General features: G+C 39.1%; 1 protein-coding gene across 1 annotated transcript in view; it reads right to left on the reverse strand.

The window, feature by feature from the left end:
• Nucleotides 1–9,758: 9,758 nt before the first annotated feature.
• Nucleotides 9,759–17,981, reverse strand: part of PDHX (pyruvate dehydrogenase complex component X) — a 49,677-nt gene continuing 41,454 nt past the window's right edge. The window contains exons 9-11 of the mRNA XM_081165343.1: nucleotides 16,816–16,974; nucleotides 13,892–13,956; nucleotides 9,759–10,711 (exon numbers count right to left, since the gene is read on the reverse strand). Coding sequence (XP_081021469.1) covers nucleotides 10,447–10,711; nucleotides 13,892–13,956; nucleotides 16,816–16,974 — 489 coding nt within the window. The 3' untranslated portion in view covers nucleotides 9,759–10,446. The remainder of the gene's footprint in view (nucleotides 10,712–13,891; nucleotides 13,957–16,815; nucleotides 16,975–17,981) is intronic.

Below are 17,981 nucleotides of genomic sequence, written 5' to 3' on the forward strand. Positions count from 1 at the left end.
AGTATATATAAAATCCTGAACTTCCAAGTGTCAAATTCTCAGTCGCCCCAACAGAATTACACAATACAAATCAGCTTCACGGCTTGCAAAACTTGCTATCATCTCCTGCCCTACAAAATGGTAATGCAACATTTCTTTACATAGTTGTTTGGGTCTGAAGAGTTTTTGCAAGTCTCTCTTACAATTCTGTGGACCAGCTGGACCTTCATTTCTCTTGACACTATTAAGTAGTGCAAATAACACATAAACCTTTTTTTAAAAAAAAATACTGAAAAGGATTTTGGTTTGGGTGTGTGTATCCATTACAGGACACATTATCCTCTGATCTCCCACATTCCCCTTCCTTCTCTCACTCACATATGTAGCATTCCCTCCTCTCGTGTTGTGTCATGCTACTCATCATTCCTGCAAGAGCTTTCCACTGAAGAGGACTGTCAGATCAAAACCAAGTTAATACCTGTCGGATGAACAAGTCAGTATTTGTCATAGTAACCTACTCCACAGGGTTGTTGCAAGGATAAAATGGGGGGAAACCATACCTAGAATAAAAATACGATCTAAAAGATAAATGTTATTGCAATATACACTTATAGTAATTCCATACTATTATTGTACATTGAACTTTTGTGGCCTTCTACCTTCTGCAAGACAGGAGTGCCTGGCGTGCTCTGGTCCATGGGGTCACAAAGAGTCGGACATGACTAAACGACTAAACAACAACAACCTTCTGCAAATTTAAGAAGCCTGAAATCAAGGGCTTTTTCAATCAGCTGAAATAAAGCTTGTGGAATTCAGTTTCTACTCCTCTGTACTTCTGCTTTGGGGCCCTTGTCACAGGTGTAGCCACAACAGGACAGCAACAATAGAATTTGTCTTATAGCTCTCAAAGAAATAGATTTTTTAGGATCTATACCAGCCTTTTCCAATCTGGTGACTCTAGATGTTTTGACTACACCTCCCATCTGCCTTAGCCAGCATGTAGAATGTTCAGGGATAAGGGGAGCTATAGTTGAGATAGTAGGAGGGCACCAGATTGAGTATGGTTGGTCTAGACCTGGTGTGGCCAACTCCCGAGAGACTATGATCTACTTTCAAAATTAAAATCTGGCAGTGATCTACCCCCTTTTGGGGGGTTCAGGTCAAAGATGTTGAGCTTTTTTAAAGAGGGGAAATGCCCCGATTTTTACGGAGCTCAGGTAGAAGTTTTTTTTACTTTTTTTAGAGGTGGGTACTACCCCATTTTATGCCCATTTTGTTGGAGTTCTGGGAGAAAACTTATGTTTTGGGAGGGAGGGCAACTTTTAACGGATTAGTCGCTCACCAAAACAGCACTGTGGAAGCATTTTGCCTCACAGCAAAAACTCCGTCTTCCGTTACAGAGATCAGGAGAGGGGAGAGGGGGCTGGGCTGGGTGCTCTTAGGCAAAAGCAAAGGAAAATGAGCCCACGATCGACAGCAACCTCCTCGGGATCGACCAGTCGATCCCGATCGACCTGTTGGACATCCCTGGTCTAGACCATAAGACCTGATAACCTGCTTTGTTTGGCTCCCTGGTCTGCATTCTGCAGCCTTCCAGCCTTCCTTTCATCATGCAAGTGACCCCCAGGGCAGGGTGCATCAAACATAAAATCTGACACAAACACAGCAAAACACTAAAATGGTTGAAAAGAGCACCCCTTTCCCTGCTGACTTCCTTCTTGCCAACAACGAAGAACCTCTCCTGTTCCTAGGACCCTGGGTAACGCTTTCCCTCTACTCTCACCATGGTTTCCTCAGCTCTCTGAATGTTCAGACCATTTCATGTGACCCACTTCTGCCAACTTGTCTCTTGGCCAGATTCCCTAGAACTTCTGTCTTCCCACGCACATCAAGAGTGTACAGGCCGTCCTGGCCTGAAGCACTTTGAGGTTTCTTTAAAGCCTGTTCCTCCTCTGAATATTCCAACAGCTTTAAGTGCCTGGACAGCTGGAATGTTGTCACCTGCTCAAGCTAATAACCCCTGTCAGAAGCTTCATTGCCACAAGCGCAATGCAATTTAGCTACGCTTATTGCTTACTTCTGGTGTTCCGCTCTCGGTTTGCAAAGCTGTCTTGTGTTTTTCTGCTTGTGTCATGAGCCTTAACCGGTTTGAATTTTGCAGTTGGGAGATGTGCAGAGTGTAGTCACCTCCACAACTATTGCCTTTGTATGTCAACTGCAGCGAACATTTAAACTTGCCTGAAGCATTTATTTCTGTAATGCTTCCTTGTGGGCAACGCTTCAGACTTCTGACGGTGTGTCCGTGTGTGTAAGATACACAGAATGGATGCCACCCTCCTCCTTATCTTCCCCTGTTATGTCTGCTATTGGGCTAAATGTGTTGCTGAAACAGGAAGCATGGTGGAGTGGAAAATCTGAACACATGTCAGACTGTTTAGGCTGACTCACAAACTGAGCAGGGAAGAGTAACCAAATACCCAAAAACAGTGTGGTGAAAATGTACTAGAAAAAGACCAAGCAGAGAAAATGGCAAAGAAGCAAACTCATCTTTTCCTTAAAAACAATAACACAAAAGTAAACAAACAAACATCACAGCACCTTATGAACTAACAAAATTATTATGGCATAAGCTTCCAAGGACTCAAGTCCATGGCATCAGAAGCATGAAGTAGGCTGAAGTTCAAGAAAGCTTATGCCATAATATACTTAGTACACTTACATGTTAGTTTTTGCACCATTTCATACAGTACTGCCATGCACTGGCTGTTGGTGATATTATTGGTGACAACATGCAATTGCACTGGAATGTTTATCATAGGTCTTTAATTGCTATGTTGTAACAAGTGGTTTTTTATGGTGGCTTTAAAATGTTATCGGGTTCATATAATCATGTCGAATTATTTGTTGCACTGTTGCGTTTTGATTTGGTATTTGTAATGCTGTATTGATCTGCAATTTGGTTCCATTGTGAGCTGCTTTGAGCATATTTATATGGGGAAATGGCATGCAAATTTATATATATATAAAAAAAAATTTGTTGATCTTTAAGGTGCCATAAGACGTTTCGCTGTTTTTTGCTGCAACAGATTAACATGTTAAACATGATTAACAGATTAATTCTGGAAACTTAGAAAAGTAAAGGCTTGGTCCTCTCATTCATAACAAAGATCTTACTGGGAAAGTTAAGCACATGTTTAGATTTCCCCCACTAGCTCAGGGGTAAAGAGAATTGCTTTGTAGGCAAAGGTTCCAGGTTCAATTCATGGTGTCTTCAGGTATGGCTGTGAACTAGATAGACACTAGTGAACTAGGTAGACTAATGGTCTAATTTGATAGAAGGCTGCTTTCCAAGTTCCCCTTGCGACTGAACCCACAGCACAACCCTATGTTGATTCAGAAGTACCACTGAGTTCAGTTGAGCTTATTCTAAAGTAAGTGCTCAAAGGATTCATAGCCTTTAAAAAGTGTTTGCACCTGTGTGCCCTAGTAATATATTTGGTTACAGAGAGGAGCAACCATTCTGTGTTCCTGCATTTGCTAATGAATTACAAAGATATGCCACGGGAGCGCAACAAAAATAAGCTACTTATTTTGCTTTAGGACTGAAAAATTAATTTAATACAAATTAGACACACACTGAAGGATGAAGCTAAACCAGCCTAGTGACACTCAGTAAATGATACTGTACAGCTAAAATAATCCCCCCCTTCTCCACCAGACAGGAACCTAGCCTTTAGACAAGAAGGTGCCAGTGATAATTCTATTTATATTGTTAAGTTTGCTGATACACCCCAGATACATGCTACAATTTAATTAAAGATGATTTACGTGCAAGATAACAAAGGTTGAGCAGCTGCAGATGAAAATAAACAGCATGATAGTGGAGAACAAATGGGAAACACATGCAAAATCATACAATATGGCTTGACTGTGCTTTTTTCATACAAGGAAGGATGGGATGATTCAAAAACACAGCTGTAAAAAATGTGACGAGTTCAGTAATTATGTATCATATGTACTATTATAGTTGTTCATTTCTATAGCACCAAATGCACACGACATTTTCCAGGGGTTCAATAGGTCCCTGTACCATTGGACTTGCAATCTAAAAGTGGACATGGAGAAACAATAAAGGAAGGGGAGGGCTATGGAAGCTAGGCTGAAGAGGGGAAAGATACACAATTATTACAATTATGCCTACAGTAGATATTGGGACTAGAAGGTTGTTTGAATGGCTTCCTGGGAAAAAGCAAAAGTACAGATATGCACAAGTGTGTCACAAGACCATGCTCATTTTTAGTTCTATGCTGCTTGATTGTTGTAAAACCTCTAAGTGGTTTACAAGAACGAATTGCCTTCTATTATTCTATCTCCTTCCATTAATGCATTGTTAGTATCCTTGAGTCTTTGGGGAAAGGAATGCTAGATCATTCAACCAAATATATACACAGGTTTGAGAACAACTGCGAGGCCTTTAGAGACCTTCACCCTATTTATGCAGATTGGCAAAACATTGTACTGCAACTTGAAAAATATTACCAATATTGCCAGAAGGAAAGTAGTTGGGACAGGAAAAAGGGGGTGATAAAGCAGAACCAACAAAGATTAAATGATAAAAGTACTATGTGTTTGAGAGCCATAAGCCAAGTAAGAGGGACAAGGAAAAGCGAAATGGACGTAACGGTCTTTCAAAAAAAGTTTATTGAAAGAGCATGCTGAGGATCAAATACGTGCGGTGACTTGATATTTCAACTGACTTCCAAAAACCTGCTATGGTCTCTTGACTCTTGATGGTGTGTCTGTTCTTCTGGCACTCTTTAACGAGAGCCTTCATTTCAGTGTTACATGGAAGAGTGTGACTGGAGGGGCAAATTTGTTCAGCTCCACCCGCAAGACGCTTCAAGCCTAACACACAATAGGTAGTTATATCTGCCTTATTAACCATGTCTCCGCAGTCTCCTTTCATGAGAGCTTTTTACCCTAGCCCCACCCACCCAGGTGTGGTTACTAATATATTTAGCTCACCAGCAATGAGACTGCCCTCCTTTTCTGTCGCAATTAAAATAATCTGATTAGTCACGGTCAATTTTATAGACTTGAAATGAAGAACTCGGAAAAGATGACTCAGAATTGTCAGACAAAAGTTTTTTTCAGACCTAAACTCAGCTCAGGTCTGCTCAGTTTTAGGAAAGTGGGATGGTGCTCCTAGTCACTTGGTTCTATAGACAACCTACATTTATTCTTTATTTTATTTAACAAAACTTTCAAACTGCTTTATTGGATGTAGACTTCTAAGTGGTTTACATAGAACCCACCTGTGTCCAAGACAGATCCCAAAATTTTAATCAATGTGAACTAAAGTCATTTCTGGGACCCCTCTGGGATGAGGGGCCCTGAAGCTTAAGATTCATTAGTTTCATAGCAGACACAACCCCTGATCTGGACTGTGACTGAAGCAGTACAGGCTTTTAGAACTCAGGACTCCTAAAGAGCTTAGTGCCCTGCAGGTGACAGAGATCTCTTGGTTCTTTCCCTGCCCCTCACTTTGATTCAAGGTTGAGAGTGTACTTTCTTCTCTATTTCTTCCGACAGTAGGAACCACAAGTTACTGGAACAGGTGTGCTCAGTTAAGCCAGCGCCTCAAGTTTTTGTCTTGTCATTTTCCACAATGCCAAATGAACCTTGAATTTATTTATTTTTATAAAGTTATGAGTGTGTTCCAATAGGGCATTTTCTTGCAAAACTCAATAAAGGCAAAAGTAGAGCACTGCAGCCCCAGAGTTGTTTGCAACTGGACTTAACTGTCAGGGGTCCCTTTACCTTTAGATGTCCTTCTAATAGTGAGTGACAGCTGAGAGATAACTGACATCTTCTTACACCAAAGATCCTGTCCTTTTACAGTCATATCTTAGTTGTCAAATGCCTTGGTACTCATACATTTTGGCTCCTGAGCGATCGAAACCCGGAAGCGAGTGTTCCGGTTTTTGAACATTCTTTTGGAAGCTGATCGTTCAATGTGGCTTCCGCTATTCTTTCCGGCACGCCTGCACAATCAGGAGCCAATCGGAAGCCACGCCTTGGTTTCCAAACGTTTCGGAAGTTGGGTGGATTTCCGGAACGCATTCTGTTTGAAAACCAAGGTACAACTGTACATTCTTTCAAAGTAGCAACTGCAGTGTGGTTTTGTAGCATACATATTTAGCTGGTTAAAAGCCAATCAACAACATGGAACATTTCAAATAGAATTTGTCTTCAATACTAGTGATCTGCTCTTTACAGAAGATGGAGCAATGCACTGACCTGTTGGCTGAAACTGGTGCCTTCTCTGAACATCAGCCAGGATGATGGGAAATGAAATTAGCACACTTTTTGTTGATGAATGCCCAATCCTGGAATTTGTATTAATTAGCAAAAATGTGGAAATCTATTCAGAAATAGACTTAAGCAACAACCACAAAAATACATTTTTTTGTTTATTTTTCTCCCAGCAGCTCCCTCCCCACCCATGAATCATGGATAACATCATTTCTGGAACTTATCTTTATGTGCTGAACATTTGCATTTATCTACACAGCTCACATTCATCTTACAATGACCTCATTACAGCAACTTGTCCAAAGCTACCTGGTGAGATTCATCGCTTAATCAGCTTTCTTCAAGAACTGTAGTCATTGTGACGGCACATCCTCTGATTAACACAGTAATGCATATATTTGATTGCAACTTAGGGCTGGTCTACACAATCAACAGAATGAGGTGGGAGAATGGACTGCACTGCTTCAGACTTCACTTGCGAGATAAATTTTCTGTGTTTTTTTGTGAGAGGAATAATGTTAACACAGCAGGAAGAAAGGTTCTATCTCAATCCACACCCCACTGTGATAATTTACTGAATGCAGAGCATTTTTATTTTGCACCTTAAAACATTTCAAAATGTGACAATTTAGATGGATTAATTTCAGGTAAGGCATGTTCGTAAGATCAGAGCCAGAGATGTATTCAATGCCAGACACTGTGCGCAAACATGAGAGTCCTCACTTGATATGACGTCCAGCTGCACTCTGGGTACTGTGTGCTATCCTAATTTCCTGGGCACACTATTCTCCACCTTCCTTCCCTCATGCACAACTAACTGAAGCACAATGATACAAGCTTCTAATGACATTGTGAGTGAAAACTTCTGAAAAAGTCTTTTTTTTTTTGTTTAAAAATATGTCTTGCCTTTAATGAAACAACACGAAAGGAGGGACAGATCAAGGTACACTTCCACAGAAAATTAGACAAAAATAGCTACTAGCTCTGTTTGTGCATTTTATGTGTTGGAGAGATTCCACAAAACAACAAAAAAGTATTTTCTTTGATGGGACCAACCAACTTGTCACAATATCATGAGCAAACTTTTGACTTCTCCACAATTTTTCATCAGACTCAAATCTTCAGCAGATATGAAGATGGAAACTAGAAACTAGGACAGGCATAGGCAAACTCGGCCCTCCAGATGTTTTGGGACTACAACTCCCACCATCCCTAGCTAACAGGACCAGTGGTCAGGGATGATGGGAATTGCAGTCTCAAAACATCTGGAGGGCTGAGTTTGCCTATGCCTTCTCTCAGAGCCCACTTACTAACACCATTTATCCATTAATCCCAACAGCCAACTGTCCCTTCTCCATTGTGCTTCTGAAGAGTGAGAGATGCAAGAATCAAGCCTGTTATGCGATAATGAAAAAAGAGCATCCATTTCCTAGCCCTGTGTTGCTCTTGAAACATGCACTTGAGTTGATTCCATGTCCAACAAATTTATGTGTGTGTGTAAATAAAAAGGACAGAAGATGGAAACACAATTAGGGACTAATTAGGTTAGGAAGGGTGCATTATGTTTCTTAAAACAATGCCAAGCACAATATAAATTTCAAACATGAAAGCATTTGTTTAGAGTTCCCACATAAAAAACAAGCACCCTGAAATCCACTTTCAGATATTGTTTTTATTAGGCCAACCAAAATGTCTTGCAATAGTGTGCAAGCTTTTGATTTCTCCGGAAATGTTCATCAGGCAAGGTGGTAAAGAAAAAGCAAGGGTGAGGAGGAAAAACCGCACACATCTTGTCTGGTGTTCAAGTCAGCTGTGTTTGCCTCTGGTAAGAGTCTTAAGGTAGACAGACCTTCTAATGTGGCTGTGCTATGCAGGTATCAGGAAGGTTTCTGGGAAAAAGGAACATGTAATGGCAGATTCTTCACCTCTAGGAGTAAAACCATCAGCTGTTACTCAGTTCTTTCTCCATCCTTAGGCAAAACACACAGGTTCCTTGGTAGGCGGAGAACAGGAACAAAGGAAAACTGAGTAGTCATATTAACAGGGTTAGAAATTAATTTTAGATGGTGTGCTGGGGAAAAAAGGTAACAGAAGCCAAACTGGGGAGCTTTACCTAGTAAACATGTTAATCTTCCTTGAAAGTATTCTCCTATTATCAAACACTTTGTTGAAATATGTTCCAGTGTTCCATGCAAAAAAAACCAAACTCTGCTTTTCTCCTCCACCAGTTTTGTTGTGGCTTCTGTCAATAGTAGTGCCACTGGAATTTTTTTTGCAAAGAACTAATGAAGCAGACATTGGTTTAGAACTCATTTTATTTAAGATATGAAGTTGGATGCAACTTTACTCATAAAAAAGATATATGCAGTGTTTCATACCTTAATATTTTAAGTGAGGACATATTTGTTCTGAATTCAAACCAAATGGAGCGAGTAGATTCTTCCTGGAGTCCATTAATTCCTGCTTGGTGGCATGGAAAAGGTAGCCCGGCAAAAGTCTGTGGCCAAAGAGAAGCTGGACTGGAATTCCCATTTGTTCAATGCCATGGGTAACAATGAAACTTATACCAAGTTGCACCTACAATATCATGCCATTTAAAAGAACCGTTAAACTTGATGGTGCAGTGGCCAATTTAATTACACATAACGTATATCTGATGGGAAAATAGCACATAGCTCAAATCACCAAGAACATCAAGTAAGTAGATATTCAGTCCAAGAATGCTGGTCAGCATATTATGTATATCTTTGTTTTGAAAAAGTGGCTATTTTAAGCTGTGTCTGTTTGTTCCAAGTCCCTAATTTGCAATGTAGGACTGAGCACTTGCATTTAGAAGATGCCCTCTTGATTCCAGGTGAATGTAGTTTCAATTAATAGTTTAGGATGTGAGGACTTATTATTTTGAACTTCAACATATCTAATGTTGTGCTTGAATGGCCTAATATCCTATACTGATGCGGTGGCCACATGTACAATAGGGCTGTAATTCAGGAACAGGCCTCAGAGGCATGGTAATGGTGCCTCAATCATATGGACAAACCCATCCTGTTTAAGTTAATTTTGAGCTAAAGGTCAGCAAGAAGCTGTAATTCACACTGTTACATACTATTTAATATGAAGATAAAGGCTGGTATCCATAATATGGAGATAAAGGCTGACAGAAAGCATTATCTCTCCATATATAGGCATAGAGTCTTCATGGTTATGTCAGAAGACTCTTAAGTTTGCTAATTTTCCATAAACAGATGCTAGTGAGAAGGGGAATGATGTGGCCTATGATCCGAAACAATGGTTCTCAGACTGGGAGGGGCTACTGGTGGGCTTGCAGCTTGACTTATTCCAACACCTTTTTTTCTAGAAAAAAATATACTGGTGGGCAGGATTTTAGTCAGTGACTGGAATTATAAAGATGATCAAGAAACTACAGGTAGACAACACAGAGAACTCAACAGGAAAAGGAGCGCTTAATATCTGTTGTGTTTTTAATGCAATTTGTTCTTCTGAAGTCAGTACTGGGCATTACATTGTTATAAATATTTATACACATTTCCCCCATTTACATCTGTTTTACACTTTAGACTTGACTCACTATTACTCTTAACTTCTCAAAACTATCATACCATTACATATACAGTAAGCAGAGAACCAATGCAAAGAATTCCCACCAAAAAGTCCAGGTTCACATGGATGAATCCTAGTTTTAATGGGAACACTCTCTTTCTCTATTAAGCAGCTGCATAACTGACACAGACAATCTGCTAGACTGAAAATGGTATTTGAAAATGCTTTCAACTTTTTTCAGTCTGAAAAAAAATATGAAAGAAAGGATGGTTTTTTCTCTTTTACTACTTCTCACCCAGATCTATGCATTCAGGCATACTGAAGATATCCACATCTGATATAGCCACCCTGTTGTGCAATTGCTTAAACAGTTTGATATATTCAGCATGTTCAATAACAGTATTTAGCATATAAAAACCAAGATCTGGAAATCTTTGAAAGTGTTTCAAGTCAGTTCAAATAAATAAGCTGTTTAACTGTCCATGTCTCACTAAGCATTTATCTTCCTATCTTTTGTACCTGGTTTTCTTTCATCTCCTTTTGCAGTTCAATCCCCTATATTGCCAAGCAGAGGACCAAATCTTGACCATTTTAGCTCAAGGCAAGGCGACTTGGATTCTCCAAATTGCTTTTAAGTCTCTCCAGAAATTGTGAAGCTAGTTCATCATCTACTACTCGGCCATCACTTGATAGCGTTACTGTCATCAACTGATGCTGCTGAAGCTTCTCATTCCCTTCGTCATCCACTGCAACTGCGAGTTCAGTCCGAGTTCGTCCCACAGCTAAGATACAGGCTTGTGGAGGGTTTATGACAGCAATGAAGCTACTGATGCCAAACATGCCTAGATTTGAAATGCTATTGGTGGAAGGGAAAAAGAAGACAAACAAATATTGGGGGGAAGGATAAGTATGAACAAGGCACTTTGAAAACATATTTAGGAAATTATTAAGGATTCATTTAGACACAGAAAAAAGTATATGTACTGCCATAAACATATGGAGTTAGAAATTTAACTTAATGAATTAAAACCAAAGGTTTAGAATAAAGAATAAGGATGAATAAAAACCACACACAAAGAAACACACCATTTCCCGATATTCATATAACTTTAGTATCAGTATCAGTTTGATTTTGTGAGTATGTGACGAACCAAAAGGAGACTAGTTGGGGTTGTTTTTGTCAGTCTGCATTTCTTAGTGCGGAAAGTATTGATCTTATGTGTAGAGATCTTTCCCACTCTACTTAATTCAAGAGGGTTCTGGAAGCTTCTCTGTGTGAAAGAAGGTTCATGATGTTTGGGTTATACCTTCAGAGAAGCTGAGTAGAGTTAGTTGTCTTATCTCTTCAGTCAAGGTCATGCTGACTATAAAAGTAAGGCCAGAAGGAGCCTGAGTTTCACTTTATCTTTCTCTCTCTTTTCCTTCTGGTGTAGTGTTCTGTACATAGTATGCTTAGTGTTAAAGTTTTAGACTAATTAGAAGTTATTGTAAGTTTAAATCTGCTGCAGCTGGGTTTCTTATGGGCATTACCAATCCTGAATGTATTGGATTTGTGACCATTATGCTTATTTGCCTTTAGTAGCAGCAAAGCGCTGCTGGATGAAATACAATTGCCTTTGGTCTATTTTTTGGGAATCCTGCAACATGTTTAAGTTGTTACTTTGCTAACTATACATTGGAATCTACTCTGGGTCAACACTGAGTCGAATTTAAATGACAGTTTTTCGTGTTTTTTGTTGTTGAATTCAGTCTGAAAAACTATATACAGAGAGGCATACCCCCTCAAGTTTTTTCTCATCTCATCATTTGCCACCAGGCACCTCTCTCTCTCTCATTTGTCACCACTGGCTGAGATGGTAGCAGTGTGCTGGGGCTGGTTTAAATTCAGCTAACTCAGTGGGGTGTACTTTGGAGCAGAAAGATGTAGGGTTGCACTGTTAGCCGAAAAAAGGCCATGGAGTCGTGATAGTGGACTTTTGGAGTAAAGCTTTGTCCTACGGCATGGAGTCTCTTAAATAGATTCTGGAATAGGCATGGATGCAGAAAATAATACAACCAACCAATTTCCAATTTGAACCCGTTCATCACTATTAACTACTGCAAATTCATAATATTTAAGACTCTAGGATGTAACTATCTTCATTGGCTTACTAGCATTATGAGAAACATAGCAATAGATTCTTAAAAACACATTGGCTACAGTGTGATTTATCCTGTCTCTTCAGCTGAGGTAATGTCAGAATGAATCCAAGAGTAGAGAAAACAACCTTGGCTGCTACACAGCAGTGGAAGTAATGCTAGGAACATCTGGTAAAGTGAGAAAAAGGTTTCTTGGCTGCCTATGCAGGTATTCAGTAACTCTGATTTAACAACAACTTCTCCCTGCTAAATAAGAAGACTCTTCCCTACCATAAATTGAACATGACAATTCTAGTGGGGGGCAGGGGTGGGAAACACTGTCACTGCCATTTCCTTTCACAATTTTATAGAACATGGGATGGTCCTGGAAATTATAATAAAATGTATCCTTTGTACCAAGCAGCTGTAATGGGGTTTCCATGCACCCAATATTCCTACCGTCTAGGATTTCTCACAAAGATCTTCAGAACAGAAAACAAGAAAGGGAATTGGAAGCCAACAGGAAATCAGCATTTACCCCTGAAGGCCCATCTAAACAGAAGGCTCTTTTTAGGTTATCATCTTTGCTCAGCATCATATACACAACTTCATTCTGGCCAATCTTAGCCTCTGGAAGCACAGAAGTCTGCTGTTGCTAGGCAAGACTGTTACAGAATAGGTCTCAGCTTTGCAGAATTCAAAGTGCAGATAGGCCAAGAGATTGGAAACTGGGGTCAAGCATCCAAGGTGAAATTAATCACAGAATAGGATACCATGGTGTATCAATATTGCCTCAATAATGCATCAGTTAAGGCTGTGGCCTCAACAGCTGTAATTTCCTGGTGTTCTGAAACCCTTTACACAGCATGCTACACCAACCCCTACCCCACATTTTTTAAAAAATTAAATATTAAACTCACTCTACTGCACTATTCAACATGGGAATAAGCTAACAATGGACATTCCTCCTGGCCAACTCTAGGACACTCATTTAGATATGAAATTCTTAAATTTATGTGAAACATCTCTCAACATTGAAGCTTTTCCTGCCAACAAGGGTCTATATTCTTGCTCTGCTATGTCCCCTTTAAACAGTTTTACTGAAATACCTGATTACGTTCAAGGAAGAATTTTCTAATCTGAAAACCCCTCATAAGAAAAGAAAAGGCGCTGTGTTTTACAGAACCATATCCCAATTAAACAAGGTGTATCAGCTGGTACCTTTATTACTAGTGCATCCTAAACATTATTGGGAGTCACCAGTTGTTCATAATAAAGCTAGAAGTTTGCATTCAAGAAACAATTCGATAGAGATCACTCCTCTGGCATGTTATGTATAATTTTAAAGACATCCATAGGAACCATTATCCAGTGTCTAGGAAAAACAAGATTTTTAGTGCAATACTGTCCATGACCAGCCACATGACCAGAGACTGGATTGTACTTAATATTTTTGAGTCAGTGGAATTGCACTGCTCTCTCTGTATACGCTGTGCTGCTAAGGGGAAGGGATGCAGCTCAGTGGCAGAATATTTGCTTTGAATTCAGGAAATCCCAGTTTCGAACCTCAGCATCTCCAGGCAGGCCTGGGAGTGTCCCCCGTGTGAAACTTGGAAGAGCTGTTGCCAGTCGCGCTTCCCGCAGCATGGAGTGAGGGTGAAATGAAAATCAGCATTGCATTCTTAACAAATATGAATGTTATGAGAGGAGTTAAACTGGATGGAAGCTAAGCTCATGCAGTACGCCAGATGTGCCATTTGTAGGTACATCTGAACACAGTTCAAGATCACAAAAAGCTAGATAAACCAAGTTTAGTGCTTCACTTACAGACTAACAATATTCTGGAGCATAAGTATTCAAGAGTACAACTTCATTCCACACTACTAAATTTTTAGCAATTAAAATACATTTGAAATACCTAAAAGATCCTCCTTGGTATTCTTCTGGTAGCAATTTTCCATCTCTTGCTTTCTTTGCTAGAGCCTATGGAAATCAAATCCAAACATATGTTAGTAATTTAAGAATATCTTTTCACAAAGTTAATTTTATTTGTAAAATAAATATGCTCTTAAGCGTATTTTGCTTGTATAAATAGTTCAGTTTAATTAATATCAATAAATTCAAGCAGATGCTGTAATTTGTGTTAGCAAAACTCTTAAATTTGTATCTTCTGGGAATAGGCCTCCAAAGTAGGAATATACAGGGGGTAGCAGAGAAATTTCTGTGGTGATCCCTCAAGTAGCTTTAGAATAGAATCAGACAACATTTTCTGTTATGCGTATCTTGTGTTAGTTATTCAACTGTCAGCATTGCCTTGCCTACAACCTATAGATGAAATAGTCTGATCTCATTGTAAGTAGCCATTAATTCTAACGCTGACAGGAAATTTCACCCAACTGTTTTCCAACCAAAAATGAGAGGAAAATGTAAATCCTGTTATATGATTCACAGCTGATGGGTGGAGCTAACAAAGTGTCAAATCATTCCTTCTAGGAGGCAGCAAGACTCATGAAAAATTACCATTTCCCATGATTTCATATGACATATTTGGATGCATGAGATATCTGTACATGACATCACTGTCTGAAAGTGCATTTTTCAGAAACAAGATACGGACAATATACAATTGGAACGGAAATTTCAGTTTTTCAGATTTATAGCAGTTAAAAAGTAATGGTGCAACAAATGCATTTGAGAGACACGTGTCACTGAAAATTCCCCACAATTATGGGAAATATTTGTTTTTACTGTCTTGCCACCATGACCACGGCAATTTCAATATAAAACATCAATGCATGCAAAGATTCAAAGATCACTTAGACCACTTACATAATCTATCTCAGTTTACTAAAGCAGAATGAAATAAAAGGTATCCAAGAGGTTGCCAGAGAGACAGGAAGAAATTATAGAAAATTAAAATTGAGGAATATTCAGCTCAGCTGTGATAAAGATAACACTGTAAACTCAATTCACAGTGATATATGTAAGTCCTTGCAGTCCAATACTGTGCTCAGCTATGCCAAAGCAATGTTACATCTGTTATAAGAATCCCAGTGCATTAGGGGACACTTCTACTGACCAGACCTAGCCCTTCAATATATTCAGGTCATGACAATACTGAGAGGGATAATACATGCTTATGTTCAAAGCAAAAATATTAATCTTGACAAGCGTTTATAACTACAGTGCTGGTAATGCACCTTTTATTTGAAAATATCTGGCAGTAAAGAATGCCCCAGTAGTCTTAAGATGGGATTGGAATTCTGCTAAAGATATTAACAGCAAAGCTTATTGTTATAGATGGAAGTCTCAGATTTCCGAAATCCATCCATTATCTTTATGGAAATATATTGGCCTAGTAGATACTTGTAGATAATACCTCTTACTATGGATGCCTACTTCCTGCTGCACATTAGAGTTATGATAGACAAGTTGTTAGGTTTTACATAAACACAGGAGAAGAAATCTGCAATAGTTTCATTTAAGATTATGCTCCAGTGGCTCTTTGTAGAACTAGAATATTCTTTGTGAATTAAGATGACATGCATACAGTTTTACAGATGAGTACAACACTATTAAACATTTATCAAAGAAAAAACAAAGTAAAATCGCACAACCCTGTGGCAGGAAGCTAAGGAGTAAAGATCAACAAAATGAAATGGTCTACATTCCTTTCAGCAAAAACACAAAAACAAAAGGAACACCACAGATATGCATAGGTTTCTCTGGGTCTGTTCTTCCACTTCTTAAATTCTACTGGACTTCCAGTGGGGTTAGGATTGCAGTCTTGGTTACTGAACTGAGATATGGATGACTATACTTGGCCTATATTGCCTTGCCTAGTTGCTTATTGCTGGAGATAAAAATATATGTTTCCATTGAAATTTAAATGCATCTCTGATGAAATTGCCTTCATTGATCATCCTTTCAGAATTACTGTAACAGTTACTACAATTGGCAAGCAGGAAGATAAATAAAAACACACTCTTATTTCTAACTGATTTTTGAATTATTACTTACAACCCCATGGTGTTTACTGGCAAAATGAAATCTTCCAAATCATTCCATTGTTGTGGTTTATAATAAGCAAAGAGTTGAGGGCAGGCCTAAATGTGGGCAAGGATCAAGGATATTTTGCCCTTTGGTTTTTTTCTAAAATACACAAACATCTAAACCTCTCTCTCAAAGGGTAATGAAAACTTATTTGCGGAATGGTGTTGGAGGAGCCCAGAACAATAGTTCTGGGTGATTTCAACATCCATACTGAGGTGGACTCTAGTGCACTAGCTAGGGTTTTAATGGCCTCCATGGCGATTCTAACTAATCTTAAGAAATCCTCCATTTTCCATACTGCCAGCTTTTGTGAAGCTGGTGCAGCACAGTGGCTAAAAAGCAAATCATAAAGAGTCTGATACAAATTTCACTATTCTGATGAACTCACTAGGATGGCCTAGGCGAGACTAGATCTCAGAGCATCAGGCTCCTGTATGCAGAATGGGATTAATAATGACGACCTACGGCAAGAAGAAAGGAACAGTATGTGCAGTCCCCAACTTCCACAAAAGAACTCAAAATTAGCCTCCCTCTGGGGAACTTTAAATAAATGTGGGCCAGAAACAAAATGTATTTGTTGATTTTAATTTCACTTAAAATCCCTGAATGCCTGCCAAAAGCAAAACACAGTAATTCCTGTGGAATGGGACATCATCACAGATGTCTCATATCCAACAGAGAAGCGGCTTTAAAGCAGTGTGTTTTTTCCGAGGTACACCATGTCTTTGGTTGCACATCTAAATGCCATTATGCTCCGAAAGATTACTACCATGTATGTGGAATGCCTACCTTTGCAGAAGCTGCAATTTCCTGAACTCCCTTGGCTGCAGCATCTTTTATGATTGGTGTAATGAGACCTCGGTCTGTTGCCACAGCGATAGAGATGTCTATAGATTGCTGCTGCCGGGGGCCCTCTCCATCCCAGGTCACATTCACATCTGGCATTTGCTGGAAGAAGGAAACAGAGGGAGGCGCAGCTGTTAAAAGAATAATAGCATAACCAATTACTGTACCAAGGAAAAGGAAAATCCTTTAGAATGTGTGGTGATGGAGGAATTCACATATGTGGAAAGGTTTGCCTTAAGCAAGACAAGGTTAATAATAACAAAAGATCTGCCATGTGAGTCTAAAAATAGACCTATCTTATTAGCTAGCATCCATGTATACCTACTTTGTCACAAGGCATGAATGTACAGTATACTGGAAATTGCACAGCTGCAGGCAGCCAAGAAATACACGGTTACTGAACTGCTAGTGAATTATTAACAGACTCCAATCCCATCGGATATCAACCCTCAACTTGCAGATGCCTTGGAAACAAGAATTGTGGCTGCTGCCCTAATCATAAGGAAGTACATATGGATTTTCTGTTGCCACTTGATTCATAGGAGAAAATACAAGTTCAATGTTAAAAAGAAGAAAAATTCACATCGACAGATCCTTGTTAGCAGTATCTGCTCTAAATGTAAAACAAAATTTGACTAATTTGAAACTTGTTAATGTCAGAATTAAAATCACATTTTAAAATTAGATTGAGGTTTTTTTTGCATACAAATGGATATTTTGTATGAGAATGTTCTCATTTTCCCCCTACTCATGTTCCCATATTCATGGCTTCCATCAAGCTAATGTAACTAATTTATTTAAAACCTGTACATGATGAATTCTACTTGTAAAATTTTCCCAATGCTGATCACACAAATGGACTGAGCAAGACATATGTGTGCCTAAAGGAGTGGCATATGTGTGCCTAAAGCAGTAAATTAGAAAGGATTTCTACTTCCTAATTGTTTAACAATAGCAAATCAAAAATATTTTTCCCACCAGCAGTGGATATTATGTATGTGGAAGGACTATGAGCTCCATTCAATTCTGATATTCAAATGCCTGAACTCAGAATAATTCAATTCTAGGCTCTGGTTGAAGGATCTGGGGCTTCTAGTAAAACACAAGGT

This window comes from Podarcis bocagei, assembly GCF_964188305.1.
Source record: "Podarcis bocagei genome assembly, chromosome: 1".
Taxonomy (NCBI): domain Eukaryota; kingdom Metazoa; phylum Chordata; class Lepidosauria; order Squamata; family Lacertidae; genus Podarcis; species Podarcis bocagei.